This window comes from Mustela nivalis (genome assembly GCF_964662115.1).
Source record: "Mustela nivalis genome assembly, chromosome: 13".
In the NCBI taxonomy this organism is placed as follows: Eukaryota; Metazoa; Chordata; class Mammalia; order Carnivora; family Mustelidae; genus Mustela; species Mustela nivalis.
Window position 1 is genome coordinate 55976877 of NC_139032.1, and position 15440 is coordinate 55992316.

Sequence of the window (15440 nt, forward strand, 5' to 3'; positions counted from 1 at the left end):
TTTGGTATGGAAGTCTGGGAACATATTTCAGGGCAATCCTTTAAAAAGGGAGCTTCTTAATGGTGTATGAAAAAGTACCCCCAGGGGCGCCTGGGTGGCTCAGTGGGTTAAGCCGCTGCCTTCAGCTCAGGTCATGATCTCAAGGTCCTGGGATCGAGTCCCACATCGGGCTCTCTGCTCGGCGGGGAGCCTGCTTCCTCCTCTCTCTCTCTCCTTGCCTCTCTGCCTACTTGTGATCTCTCTCTGTCAAATAAATAAATAAAATCTTTAAAAAAAAAAAAAGAAAAAGTACCCCCATAACAAGTCACTATTAACACTATTAGGTAAAAGAACAATGGCTTCCTCCAACACTTTTTTAAAAAGACTTTATTTATTTGACAGACAGAGATCACAAGTAGGCAGAGACAGGAGGAAGCAGGCTCCCTGCCGAGCAGACAGCCCAACTCGGGGCTCGATCCCAGGACCTCAGGACCACCATCCCAGGATCCTGGGACCACCTAAGCCCAAGGCAGAAGCTTTAACCCACTGAGCAACCCAGGTGCCCCTTCCTCCAACATTTTGATACTCCCTTGTTCAAAAGTCTAAATTAATTGCAGGCCTACAAGATTGTGAGGACAGGACTACCTCCACGGCATCTTTAATTACACCATACTCAAAATGAAGAGTTAGAAATAAAAAGATACTTTCGTGGTCCTCTTTCTAGGTTTTTGCTTAGTATGAAATATGGGAGAAAAGAAAAAGCAAGAGTAGTTAAAAGAAACGTAAGGTCAAGGAGCATAAAATTATCCACCCAGCTGCTGATGGTCACACGGCTTTGCGTGTGTGTATCTCCATGTCTGGGGCAGTGGTTGCCTACACATGACCTGACATTTGACAGTGTTCCTTTTTCCCCCCCTTATTGTCAGTGGAGTGTAAATTCCAAGGAATAAGCCAGTTGTCTGGTTAATCGCTGTATCATCAGAGATTAGAAGAGGACCTTCTAGTACATAACACTCAACAAAGGTATACTGAATGGATGAAAAAAGGAAGGGACAGTGTGCTTCTCTGCCAAGGTCTCTGTCTTGGGAACAATAACATTTTAATGTGTAAAATCTAATAGTTTTTAGAGTTGTGGCTCCATCACCACTATCTAATTTTAGTACACTGTCATTAGTGTAGAAAGAAATCTTGTAGCCCTTAGTAGTTACTTCCATCTCCCTTTCCCTTAAACCCAGGCAACCATTAATCCACTTGGGCCTCTACAGATTTGCCTGCTTTGGACCTTTCATACAAGTAAAATTATACAATACGTGGTTTTTGTAACTGGGTTCTTCCACTTAGCATAATATTTTCAAGATTCATACACAGTTGTAGCTAGTAACATTCCATTATATGGATGCACTGCAGGTTGTCTACCCATTGACCAGTTAATGAGCATTTAGATGGTTTCCACATTTTGGCTATTATGAATAGCAATGCTATGAATAGCCATGTACAAGTGTTTTTGTGAACATATGTATTCACTTCTCTTGAATTTGTGCCTAACTGTGAGATTGCTAGGTCATATGGTAACTCCATTTAATACTGTCAGGAATTATCAAACTGCTGTCCAGGGGAGCTGCACCATTTTTACATTCCCCCCAACAATTAACGAGAATTCCAATTTCCAGACATCCTGGCCAACACTTCTTTTTATTTTTTTTTTTAAGCTATCTATATTGGTTTTCCGTGCCTGAAGTAACAAATTAGCACTAAATGGTGGCCTTAAAATGACAGGAACTTATTCTCTCACAGTTCTAGAGACCAGAAGTCTGAAATCAAGATGTTGGTGGGCTACACTTGCTTTGAAGGCTCTGTGGGACAATACAACCCTTCCTGCTTCCAGTGGCTATTGGCATGCCTTGATTTGTGGCCACATCAAATCTTTGCCTCTTTCTTCACATTATTTTCTCCTGTTTGTGTGTCTTGTGGCTGCATCACTACAACCTCTGCTTCTGTTTCCACATGACCTTCCCTTGTGTCTTTGCACGGCTATCTTCTCTTAAACACACCAATTGCATTGATTAGGATCCCACCCTACTCTTAACTAATTACCTCCATATAAAGATCCTATTTCCAAATAAGGTCACATTCTGAGGTCCTGGGGCTTAGGACTTCAATGTATCTTTTTTGGGGAGGACGCAATTCAACCCATAATAGCAACCTATCTTGTCACCTATCCCAACTCTTCTGGGCACACAACTCTTTTTCCTTTGAGAGAGTTAATTCTGTTCCTAAACCCCATCCTCAGATCTGGATTCTTAGTCCCAGGTCTCCCTGCTGTTTGTTCTTTCCTTACACATGCTACCAGCCATTACTGACACTCCACATAAAGGTTCAGACATATCCCAGTCACAGCTGAACCCTTCCCAGTTGAACTGTCTTGCTGTATTGGAGCAGTTTAGCTTTTCTCTGCACATGGTCAGACCTGTCCTGGTGCTACCTGGCCCGATAACTGCTCCTAAGTAGTGCTACTTTCCTCAAAAGCATTAACCAATGCAGGAAAAATTCTATTTTGGGCTGTTAGTATTTCCCACTCCCTTGCCATGCTGGCCACTCTGTGATGCCATCCTCAGCTTCCCAAGGTAGAATTTCTTCATCTCTTTTCCGTGCTTTCTTGGTCTCTTTACATGCTTCTGACTAGAGCATTGACAATGCTCTATATAGTTTTATAAACACACACACATAGTATATAGTACCCTGTATATGGGTGTGTGTGTGTGTGTATACTCTCTATATACTGTATATACTCTATAAATACAGTATATATATATATATATATATATATACACAGTATATATACAGTTATATAGTAACTGAGTGTCTTTTCCCATTGACTGTGATCATTTACATGTTATATTCATTTTTGCCTCCATCTTTGTATTCTAATCATCAACAAAGTGCCTGGCTCATACATTTATCCAGAGAATGTTACTAAAGAAATGGATAAATACTCAGAATACTGCTCCCTCCCAGACTACTACCCAGGATCCCTCCAGGATAAGGGTAAGTTTTTGAATCCAAAGAGATACTGCAAAAAATTTGGAGCCCACAACCTGGTCTACCTTGAAACATCCTGGATAACCTATGAAAAAGCAAAGCCCCGCAGTACCCTAGTCGCCACGCAAGCTCTCCAGAAGACACATGGCTTTAATTCTCCTTTCCCAAGATTCAACTAGAGCACAATACCCAACACATGGAGACAATTATGGTAAAAGACATACTGGATATTGCTGGTGTAATTTAAACATATTGGTGTACTTGCGTGTGCATGGGGGAATGTGTATGGGCATAAGGAGAGTGTGGATAAGCTCCCACTTATAAAAGCAAAAAAATGAATCAAAATATTTATATCCAGCTATAATTCTCATGTCTCAGCTCTCTGACTGAATACTGACTGCTAGAATATACTTGTCACAATTAAGGTTAACTAATAGAATCCTGAGATTCCAAAGCTTCCAAAAACAAAAGAAAAAGAAAAAGGGGGACAGAGAAACTTTATCAATCTAACAGAAAAAGATGGGAAGAAAGATATAAGCCAGATAAATGATAACAACTTCCTCTGGGAAGGAGCTGGAAATAAACTCTATGGTGTCTTTAACATTCAAAAATAAAACAGTATCACACAGTGTTCTTCAGTTTGCTGTCTCTACTTACATTTGGTATTTTTATTGTGATTGCTTTATAACTACAAATTAAAACTATATATTAAAAATTATGCTATATATTAAAACTATAGTTTTCCAGCAGAGCGTTTTGTCATCTATGGTTTATTTAGTAACCTGCCTTCACATATGCATTCTGATCTCTATTAGGGGCCATTTCTATCACACTCACCATGGATTTCTCACTTCTGTTACACTTCTTATTAGATAATATGTGTAGTAATACGAGTCAATTCTCTCCAAAGCAAACACAATGTCTAAAACATTTGAGTTGCTTGAATCACACATGAGTGCAAGAAAGAATGGGATTCACACCAGTTTGTTAGCCTTTCATTTATGGCAAGATTTCTAAAAGAGATGTCCTGAAGGGGCTTACTCTCTTCAGGGGCCCAAGCTACTCTGTGGTCATCAGGATGTTACCTTGTTACCTCTCTCTGAGCACAAACAACGCGGAAGCCCACTTCTGTTGGTGGTATTCCTTCACTCCTCACTCCACAACTTGTGACTTTGCAGAGCAATTAGCATTCAAATTACCTTTCTGCTTTCACTCAATTTCCCAAAACTGCCTCACACTGGGAAAGATTTTTAGGCACTTGGAGCCTGAAAAGGAGTTGCCAGATCCCCTCTTTCATTTCAACTCCTTCTTGGTTCTACCTCCTTTTTCCTCTTTGCTCAAAGCCTCTGCTCATCTCCAGCATAATGCTCCTGGATTCAGATTTAAAGTAGCATTCATCCATCACCAGGTGTCTCAAAAGCTCGACAAACACACCAGAAGTGAAGCCTGCAGCCATTCAGTCCACACAGCCTTGCCCCTCTCAAGCTTCCAGCTACTCCTAAGTGCAATTCAGACCTGGCAAGAGTAACTGTCAATTACCTTGGAGCTCTGAGAGCATTTTAATAGTCATTTATGTACATCTGTCCTCACTAGTAAATCTTGGGCTGCAAAGTATGTGAAAGAAGGGCTTCTATCTCACTCCTGAATCTCTGTCGGTAGAAAGCTGAAGACATCCTGGACATAATCATTAGAGAAACTAAATGAAAGGGACAACGGTTTGTTTCCCCAGCTTTCAACCTAAATAGATGCCCAATCCTACACAAGTCATTTCACTTCTCTGGGACTGTTTCTCCATCTGGACCTCCAAAGGCTCCTCAAATTCTCCTGGCAATCTCCAGTCTAAAAATGCCGTTAGGATCTTGCCTCAACACCGACGTTCCTCACGGGCTACCTGATGTGAATTAAAAGGGAAAAACAAGTCCTGCGTTGTTCCCTTGCTCCAAGGAGCAGGTGTCCCTGGGGACCACTCACCGTCCTTAAACCAGGGGGCCATGTGGCTTAGGATATAGGTAGGGTCCAGAGTCTTCACGACATAATCCCGGAAGGCGTGCAGATTCCGCCGATCCTCGACCGACATGCCGGCGGGTGGCTCCCTCACCAGGGCCGCACTGCCTTCAAAGGCCTGGCGACCGCCGGCTAGCACGGATCTTCTGAGAAGCAGACCCAGGGCTGAAAGGCGGAGACGCTGGGAAACCTCAGCCGCAGACGGGAAATCGAAACTGCAACTAGCAGTCGGCCGGCCGGGGCGAGTCACAAATGCTGGACGGCTGCAGGTCCCCGCCTCCCCAAATGCATTTTTCCAAGCTTTCGTGTTCTCTAGCGGCCTGGTTTGCCGACCCGTGCGTACTTGCTCACCCAGAGGGACTACTTTTTTCATTTTGCTTTTATATCAGGAAAGGTTAGACTCAATAAAATGCACAGATTTTAGGTGTATTGTTCCATGAGCTCTGAAAAATGTGTCTGGGTGTAATTGCTTCCTCCAGGTCATGTAGGTCATATGGTAAGTGCATGTTTAACTTCACAGAAACCTGCCACCTGTTTTGCAACGCACATGTACTACTTTGTATTCCCACCGGTAAAAATAAGAGCTCCAGTAGATACACATCGGTCAATTTGCCATTTTGGTCAGTGTGGAATAGTGTTTCACTGTGGTTTTAACTTTAACTTCTGTTAATGTGAGCACATTTGCATCTATTTATTGGCCATTCATCTATCTTCTTTTGTGAGGCATTTGTTCTCATCTTTTGCATGATAGAGTTTTCTTTGTACTACAGATTTACAACTTATTTATGCTGGATATGAGCCCATTGTCAAATACATGTATTCTAAATACCTTCTCCTAGTCTGACTTACCACTTAATTTTCTTAAAAATGTATTTCAAGTAAATATGAAATGATACAAAGAAAGCAAATGAAGTCATAAGACAAAATAATGGAAGTCGGAAAAAACTTTTAATACAGTGGTAAGGGCGTATCTCTCTGGGTCAGTTAGGAATGAGAAGGAATGAACTCTTCAGCTGAGTCCTTAGGAATGAGAAGGAATGAACTATTCAAAAAAGTAGGGAGAGGGGGCTTCCTTGCAGGGGGACAGAAAGCATGTGTGAGTCAAAGAGAAAAAGTGAATAAGGGATACCCCTTCTTGAACAAGGGATAAATGGCATGCAGCGTTGAAATGGTAAACAGGGCCTTGTAAGGAAATAGATAAAGGAACACACTGCAGGATTTTAAGCAAGGAGTAACATAATATGATGACTTTTTTTTTTTTTTTTTTTCAAGACTTTCTCTCTGGCTCTTCTGCAGAACAAGTAGATGCATGAGAGGTGACTCAAGAGATGATGAGAGCACAGATAAGCACAGTGGCGGTGGAGAGTGTAAGAAATGAGATGTTTCAGATATAGATAGAAGTGAGTGAACAGCAGTGGAAAGGAAAAGGGGAAAAAAAATAGGCATCAAGGATACATTCCAGGCATCTGGTTTGAGCAACTAGAATGGCAGCACCATGACTAAAATGGAGAAGACAGGTTTACAACTTATTATATCCTAGTGTGGAAGAGAGGCAAGAAAGTAAGTAACAGTAAGTTCAGGAAGGAGAGATAAAGCAGGATAAGGGAATAAACAGTAATGAGGGCTGTTTATAGAAGGTGAGCTAATCAGGGAAGGCCTAAAGGAAATGAGAGAGAATGTCCTTTGGGTGAAGAGCATTCTACTAAACAAGCAAAGCACAAAGGAGAAAAAAAAAGTACCAAAAAACTGAAGTGAACCAGGTGTGCCACAGAAAGAGGAGGTGAGCAGAGTCACTAGAGTGAAGTGGGCTGGGGGAAAGAGAGGAAGATGGCTTAGGCACTTCACATACAGCCTGACCGACCACAAAAAGGACTTTGGCTTTGATTTTAAACATGATGGGAAACCATGGCAGGATTTGAAAGGGAGTGTAAGATCTCTTTTTAAAGGATCACTGTGGCTGACTGGAAGAAAACAAGCCGCCGGAGGACAGGGTGGGAGCCAAGTAACGAGGTTAAGAAGCTGATACCAACACTAGCCCAACTGAGAAATGATGGCATCTTGGATCAAGATCAAAGCAGTGGAAGTGGTAAAGTTGCAGGATATATAATCTTAAATCACATACAATTTGGTGATGAATTGGATGTAGGACATGTGAGAATGAAGTCAAGAAAAATTCCCATTTGTTTAGGCTGAGCAGTTACATGAATGGGGGTACCATCCACTAACATGAGACACTGGAAGATGGGCAGGCTTGGAGGAGGAAATCAAGAATATGCTCGCTTGCTTGCTGATGAGAATTACCCACAGCCAGTGCTTCCCAAACATGAACCTCCACACAGGTCTTTAAAGTACAGATTCTGACCTAGTAGGCCTGAGACTGCATTTCTTACAAACTGACATTCGTGATGTTGATGTTGCTGGTCCACAGATCCTGTTTTAAGTAGAAAGTCATTAAAAAACATGAGACAAAGGAAAAGGGAGGGTAACTTGAATATAATATTCCCACTACAGTGGGTGTAAGTGAAAACCTGAGCAGATGTGGAGGGTATGTCCTAGAACAGTGGTTCTCAAACTCTGGTTTATAGGCCAGTAGCATTAGATCACCTGGAAACTCAGAAAAGCAAATTCTTGGCCAGATGTTCTGAATCAGAAACTGTGGGTTTGGGCCTCAGCCATCTGTTTTAACAAACCTTCCAAATGATACTGGTGCATGCAAAAGTGTGAGAACTAAAGGCCTCGAGGAGGAGCACTTCATTCATTAATGGAGTGAAGAGGGGTGCTATGGTAGGTTGAATGCAAAATTTACAATTCTTCACTTTTCCCAGTATTTACACCACTTGCTACAGTATTTACACCATTTGCATTGTTTTGGTAAACAAGTAGGGTTTATGTTTGCCCAAACCTGGCCCTGGCTAGAACTACCCAGCAACTATGGAAACCAAGTGGGAAGTTTGAGGAAGAAAAAGGTGTGAAAAATATCCATTGTACCAATGAGCAAGAACACTAAAGAAACTTGTCCACTAACATATCATATGAACTGGAACCTGAGGATTGTGTTTTCATGGTGACACCAATCTGCAGTTACTCATTTCCTTCAAAAACTCAGCTGGATGGGGGCACCTGGGTGGCTCAGTGGGTTAAAGCCGCTGCCTTCAGCTCAGGTTGTGATCTTGGGGTCCTGTGATCGAGTCCTGCGTTGGCCTCTCTGCTCAGTGGGGAGCCTGCTTCCCTTCCTCTCTGCCTGCCTCTCTGCCTACTTGTGATCTGTCAAATAAATAAAGTCTTAAAACAAACAAACAAACAAACAAAAAACTCAGCAGGATGCATGCAGGCACAACTGAAGAGTTGAGTTGATCCAGACTGAGGTCTTGCTGGGTGAACTATTGCTGTGGAATCTGGCATATGACATGTTTTTAAACAGGCCAAAGTGTAAAACTGTTTTAACATTTTTAAAGTGTTGCAAACAACAACAATAATAAAAGACTATATAACAGAGACTACATATGGCCCATAATATTTACTATCTGGCCTTTACAGGAAAAGGTTGCTGACCCCTAAACTAAGTGAACGAGGAGAGACATAAATAAGGGCAAGAGAGTTGGAGGGTATTGCAAGGGAGTTATTTAAACAATCTGGAAAATCACAGCTAAGCAAGAAAGCAAGCATAGAGAAGGGGGGTAATTGATAGAGTAGGGGAGAATAGGATAAGGAAGATTATACTTCCGAGTTCTGTATTCTAAAAAATGGCCTTAGATATTCTTGCAGGTAGCCTACTCTGCTCCATCCACAGCAGAATTCCCTGATTCAATGACCACATGAAGGTGACAGTGACATGCTCCCAACAATTTAAAATGAAGATTAACCTCTTGGAAATTCTGTTTATGTCCTACTGCACGCAGGGCACGCATTTGATACAGTAAATAGAACATAAAATTGAAGAGGCAAGAAAGTATATGGAACTAGAGGGAACACTTTTTGATCCCTTTTGAAAGCTGTCCTTCTATTGTCAGCCTCCTTAATCTTGTATTCTCTAGAATCTTCTCTTATGCCTGCTCTTCTTGTTCTACTCTCTGGGAGAGCTCATTCACTTCTATAACCTCACTAGTACTCTCTAGTTTCTCAGTGACTTCTAAGTCACTAGTCCCTAACCTCCATAGGCCCAATCTCTCCTTCAAGATTCATTCTATTTCCAGCTACCCATTGGAAATCTTCATCTGCCTGGGTGTCTTCCCTTCTGTCCAACAGAATTTTCTGTGATGATGGAAATGCTGTATTCGCCAATATGGCAGCCATAAGCCTCATTAAACAAAATTTAAAATTCAGTTCCTCAGTTTTCCCAGCCACATTTCAAGTAATCAATATCCAAGTGTGCTTAGTAGTCATTATATTGGACAGTGCAACTCTAGGCAGCTGACTCTCAAACTGAACTCACTGTTCTCCCTAAACTATCTCTATTACTCTATTTCCTACCTTGAATATTATCACCAGGCATCTAATTCTCATATGGGAGAAGAAGAATCTCATCAGGGGCACCTGGGTGGCTCATTGGGTTAAGGCTCTGCCTTTAGCTCAGGTCACGATCTCAAGGTCCTGGGATCGAGACCCACACTGGGCTCTCTGCTCAGCAGGGAGCCTGTTTCCCCCTCTGTGCCTGCTTCTATGCCTACTTGGGATGTCTCTATCAAATAAATATATAAAATCTTAAAAAAAAGAAAAGAAAAATCTCATCATACCAGACTTTTCCCTCTTCCTCACAGCCCATCCTCATCTAAATGGTACCCAAAATTGTGTCTAGTCTGCCACAGAAATATACTGACTCCTGCCTCTGCACTGGATCTCTTCTACAGGCTCTTGATTTCTGGTTTGAGCTACTACAAAGCTTTTAAGCAGTCTTGCACTTGGGCTTTCCCTCTCCAAACTTTCTTCTACATTACTGCTGTTTGTTTAGGAACAAATCTAATTGTTCCATTCCCACGTCTAAAATTCCTATTGGTTCCACCCTATTCATCATCATACCTCTAACATTTAGCACAGACTTGGACCACATGTACTTGGTGTTTGATGAATAAACGGTTTTACAGACAGAAAAGCAAAGAGATATCCTTTTCCCTAGGAGAGAACTGTTTATCTATTTAAAGTGCAGATGGTCAGAGAAGCAGCCTACTCCAGGCAAATACTAGATACCCAATTCTGTTCCCTCGTGTCTACGTAAGTACATCATCTAATGTTGTGGCAAACATCACAGCTGCAGCTTCTATGGGGATAAATTTTTCGACTCAGACCTTGGCCTAACTGGACTTCCACTTTCCTTGCCTATTGCTTTTCTCACGTACAGATCCAATGGATTTACCATTCCCCAATACCCTTGTAGGTAAAGTAAGAATTTCCTAATTTTCATGACATTGTAACAATCTTACTGTACTTTTTAAAATGGTCATATTGCACTGTTTTTTTTTTTTAAGGTTTTATTTATTTGACAGAGAGACATCACAAGTAGGCAGAGAGGCAGGCAGAGAGAGAGAGGAGGAAGCAGGCTTCCTGCTGAGCAGAGAGCCCGATGCGGGACTCGATCCCAGGACCCTGAGATCATGACCTGAGCCGAAGGCAGTGGCTTAACCCACTGAGCCACCCAGGCGCCCTGCACTGTTTTCTAATACCTAAGTGGGCCATGCATTGACTAAAAACTCAGAATGAGGGAATAATTATTTACCAAATTTTTATCATCTTCTCTGTACTTGTGCCAGCTGCTATAGCAGAACACGGGCCCTGTTTAAAGGACAAGCTATTAATACCCATGACACAACTCCCCTTTCCTTCTCTACCCTTTAACTGCTGTCATCACCCACAGCATTTTCCATGTGTACTTTCAGCCTCACTGATCACTATCCCTTCCAGTCACCTTAACCTCTACCCATTCTAGTTACTTCCAATCATGCCTAGAATTAGGTACTTTCTAAAGTATTTCTTCAGTCTTCTTATACCTACCTCCACTATATCTACTTGAAACTCACTGGAAAACAAATTCTTTGGTATCTCCCTGTTCTTAAAGTCTAACAGTCACTTCAGAGCTTCACTTCCTTCCCCACACAGCCCAGGTACCAGAATGCATCAATTCAACTGTACTCACCAGTATCTCTCTCACTCCCTTGCCCCTGCTGTTTCACTAGTCATTCAGCAGAACCCCAACCAGAAGTCATCCATTCACTCATTCACTGTATAAATACTGCACACACACTGAATCTCCAACATTAGTTTCTGCTTCTGCTCCCACAGCGCTGAATGCTACCAGACAAAATCACAAATCTTGGTTGTCCCATACAATACCCCATGCCTCAAGTCTCAGCACACATCGGCAATTCTTAGCTAACCCTCTCTCCATGGCCCTCAGTGGCCATTTTCTCATTCCTTTCCTCAAGCCCTTTATGACCCACCTTTCCCACAAGTTGGCACTGCTTCCTACTTCATGGAGAAAAGCCAGCCTTGACAATATGAACCACCTCATCTCAACGTTCTACTCACAAACATTTCTTTGCACATTATCCTCTTCTGCCACTTTAGACTAAGACTCGCCTCTGCTTCCGCCCATTACTAATTCACTTACCTGTGTCCTGTGCTCTGCCGTTCGGGAACTCTGTTGCATCCTTTCTCTCTCTCACTTGCCTTTAACTTTTCCTGCTCCAAGGCCTCCTTCCCAGAAAGCTGGTCTTCCCTCCAGCCTAAATTTAAGACAAACTCTCCTTCGATTTTATACCCTACAAGCTTGCTTCTGAGCATGGAACCAAAAGCAGTCATGTATCTCTCAGACTAAGATCTCAACAGGCCAGGCCTTTTAAGTGGGACCAGAAAACCTCTCTAATGACTCTTCCTCACAAATCGGCTTTAGTATTTACTGCTTGTTTGCCTTTGTGACTTTTCCTTTTGCTGGGTATACATGACTGAAAACTCTGATTGACACACATACAGGTAAAACTGCAGGCCTATACAGGCGATTTTATTAGCTTGTTTTGGAATTACTTCAAACTTACAGAAAACCTACAAAAATAGAAGACTTCTTGTATTTGTACCCTCAGCTTTTTAACATTTTGCCAGTTTACTTCATAACTGTCCTCAACTACGTATGTAGTATTTTTCTCTGATCCATTTGAGAGTAGGCTACATACTCGATCATTATTTAGCTTCCCATGCAGGTTTTTCTAAAGGTATCAATCCCCGGACAGGTCTTTATAGTAGTGCCCTCCCCCCCCACCCTTATCTGCAGTTTTGCTTCTTGTGTTTCAGTTATCTGCAGTCAACTATGATTTGGAAGCCTTTTTAAGTATCTTGAGGTCAATCAATGGTAGCCAAATGCTGCATCACAGTGCCCAAGTCATTCACCTCACTACATAGGCATTTTACCATCCCACATCACAAGGGTCAGTACAAAGCTATTTTGAAAGACCACATTCACGAACCTTTTACCACAGTATATTGTTATAATTGTCCAATTCTTATTGTTAATCTCTTATTGTGCATAATTTATGAACTTTATCATAGTTACATACATACAGAAAATACTACATGCAGGGCTGGATACTATCTAGTTGCAGGCATTCACTGGGAGATCTTGGAATTTATCCATTGCAAGTATGGGGATACTAAGTTCTGGTCTCAGTGATAGCACATTATAGAAATTTAATCAGTTAATATTTCAGTTGTAGCCTTAATGAGCTTAATGTTAGAAATAGACCCATCCTCAGATTTCTGATGAAATCTGGTTTGTGAAGAGGAACTCTTCTCCTTTACTTCCCACCCCCTGCCCCTCACGGTGGGAACACCAGGGCTGGCAACAACCCAAACCAGGTTATACATGGTTTCTGGTATCCTGAAGAACCTTCTGAAAAATTTTCTGAGTCCAGGGATGTGCTGACTGGCTCAGGGTGTCCATACTCATCAGCAGAGGACTGCAGTTATTCCCCACGATGGAAGAACTCCCAGTAAGAATGGGCCATCAGCTTACCCTGAATAAGCTATTGCCCCTTTGTACACATAGTCCATCATTATTACACATTAAATGGGTGGGGGAGACCTTGGGATTGGTTCCCAAAGAACTTCCTGCGAATGGAAAGTGAAAGAAAAACTTTTCCCATCATGAATCTGAGGATTGATGAAGTGCAAGTGCAAATGGTTGGCTGCTTTTCCTTTATTTTTTTTATTTTTTATTTTTTTTAAACTTTTTTTCTTTTTTTTTAAAAGATTTTATTTATTTATTTGACAGACAGAAATCACAAGTAGGCAGAGAGAGAGGGGAGGAAGCAGGCTTCCCGCTTAGCAGAGAGCCCGATGCGGGGCTCGATCCCAGGACCCTGGGATCATGACCTGAGCCGAAGGCAGAGGATTTAACCCACTGAGCCACCCATGTGCCCCGGCTGTTTTTCCTTTAAACAAAAAAGTCACAGAAGTCACAAAAAACACTGAAAACCCAAGGTAAGATACTGGACACTGAATTCAGACAAACAGGTTAAAAGAAAATAGTGTTAGGCTAAAAGTTGACAGACATGGAAGCCCTCTGAAAGTAGAAGCAGGTCTTAGCCAATTTTTAAAAGCCCTACCACCTGGTCATCCATCCATTATGTGCTTTAAGCACTTCCTATGTGAAAGAGAACAGAAGGGATTTACCAGTACACATACATACAATTGCCAAAGAACTTGCAGACTTATGAGAGAACACTTAGTAATCAATTACTACAGAAGAGTCCAGGGTTATTAAGAGAGCAAGTAATTGGGGGGAAATAACGGAAGAGGGCACACTTTACCAGAAGCCTCCTTTAGCTAGAACGGAATTCAGTTCCCAGCCGAAGAAAAATCCACATATGAAGGCTCTGGAGTAGCAGGTAGCAGCACCTCCACAGACCCAAAGCAGGTTAGGACGGCCAGAGCACAAGTGAGGTGAGAGAAAAGCTGTAACAGGAGCTAGAACCTGAGTAGGCAGAGGTATGTAAACCATATTATGCTATTTCTTTTTTTCTTATTTTATTTGACAGACAGAGATCACAAGTAGGTACATACAGTGGCAGGCAGAGAGAGGGGGAAGCAGGGTCCCCAACAGAGAGCCCAATGTGGGGCTCTCTGAGCCAAAGGGAGAGGCTTTAAGCCACTGAGCCACCCAGGCGCCCCTATGCTGGATTTTTGTTTGCTTTTATTTAGTACCCTAAGAATAACAGGAAGTTGCCAAAGAATTTTAAATAGGGGAATGAAAAAAAAAATTTTTTTAAAAATATGTCTCTTTTGCATGCTACATCGAGAATGGCTGGAGGCAAATGGGTAGGTGTAGAGCAAAATGGAGAGGTGTGGATGCAGGGAGACCCATTATCAGAGCACAGGTGAGAGATCATGGCTGCCTGGATTGGATGGTACTTACACACTAGAAATATTTAGTGATCAGGATCTGGGGATTGAATGAGAGGGCTGAAGGAGGAAAATTGAAGACTGGGAAATTTTTGGCCTGAACACCGTAAAGAGGATGATGTGATGGTCCCTGTATTAAGATAAGTTTCATGTGTTCGACAGAAAACATTAAGATAGGTTTTCACTAAAATGTTTTACTAGAAGTATCATGTAAAATCAGAAAATAGCACTGTTTTTAAAACTTAAGAAAAAACTATAAATCATGTCATAATTTCAAAGTATATTCCTTGATCAACTACCCTTTAGCCTTCCCATAATTTCTCAGTGTCTGAGCTTACTAAAAATTGCCAACATCAATTTAGATGGTCACTTTAAAACAATTTCCTACTGCCATTAGGACAAATACAAACATGATCTACAAAGCTTGGTCCCACGCACTTTATCCTTTAACTTTGCCTTCTTTTATTTTTTTTTTCTTTTAAGATTTTATTTATTTATTTGACAGACAGTGATCACAAGTAGGCAGAGAGAAAGGCAGAGAGAGAGGGAGAAGCAGGCTCCCTGCTGAGCAGAGAGCCCAATGCAGGGCTCTATCCCAGAACCCTGAGATCATTACCTGAGCTGAAGGCAGAGGCTTAACCCAATGAGCCACCCAGGCGCCTCAACCTGCCTTCTTTTAGTTCTTGAATATGCTAGGCTACCCTTCTGCTTTTGGATCTTTGGACATTTCTTCCTTTGCTAAGAGCACCTCCACTCCTAGCTAACATCTACTTGTTTTCTGAATCTCAATTCAGCCATCACATCCACATGAGTTTAGGTCCCCACTGAATGCTTATATGAAATTATACTTTCTCTTCAGATAACTTATGGTTTATAATGTTTACATATGTCCCACGAGGCAAGGAGCAGATATGCTTTGTTCTATCACTGAAATCCTAAAAACATAGTCTAGATCCTGTCACACTGCAGGCATCCCAACTTCTGTTTAACAATGAATGAATATGGTAGCAAGGCAATCTGAAGGCTGAATTAGA

At 41.8% G+C, this 15440-nt stretch overlaps 1 protein-coding gene across 6 annotated transcripts in view; it reads right to left on the minus strand.

The window, feature by feature from the left end:
* The window catches only part of RIGI (RNA sensor RIG-I), a 57276-nt gene that overhangs the window by 32519 nt on the left and 9317 nt on the right, over positions 1-15440 (minus strand). For 2 of the 6 annotated variants that reach the window (XM_082694548.1, XM_082694547.1), the window contains exon 1: positions 4990-5240. The exons of 2 other annotated variants lie outside the window; for them this stretch is intronic. In XM_082694548.1, coding sequence (XP_082550674.1) covers positions 4990-5095 — 106 coding nt within the window. In that variant the 5' untranslated portion in view covers positions 5096-5240. 2 more of the 6 variants (XM_082694549.1, XM_082694550.1) reach the window with 2 other exon arrangements.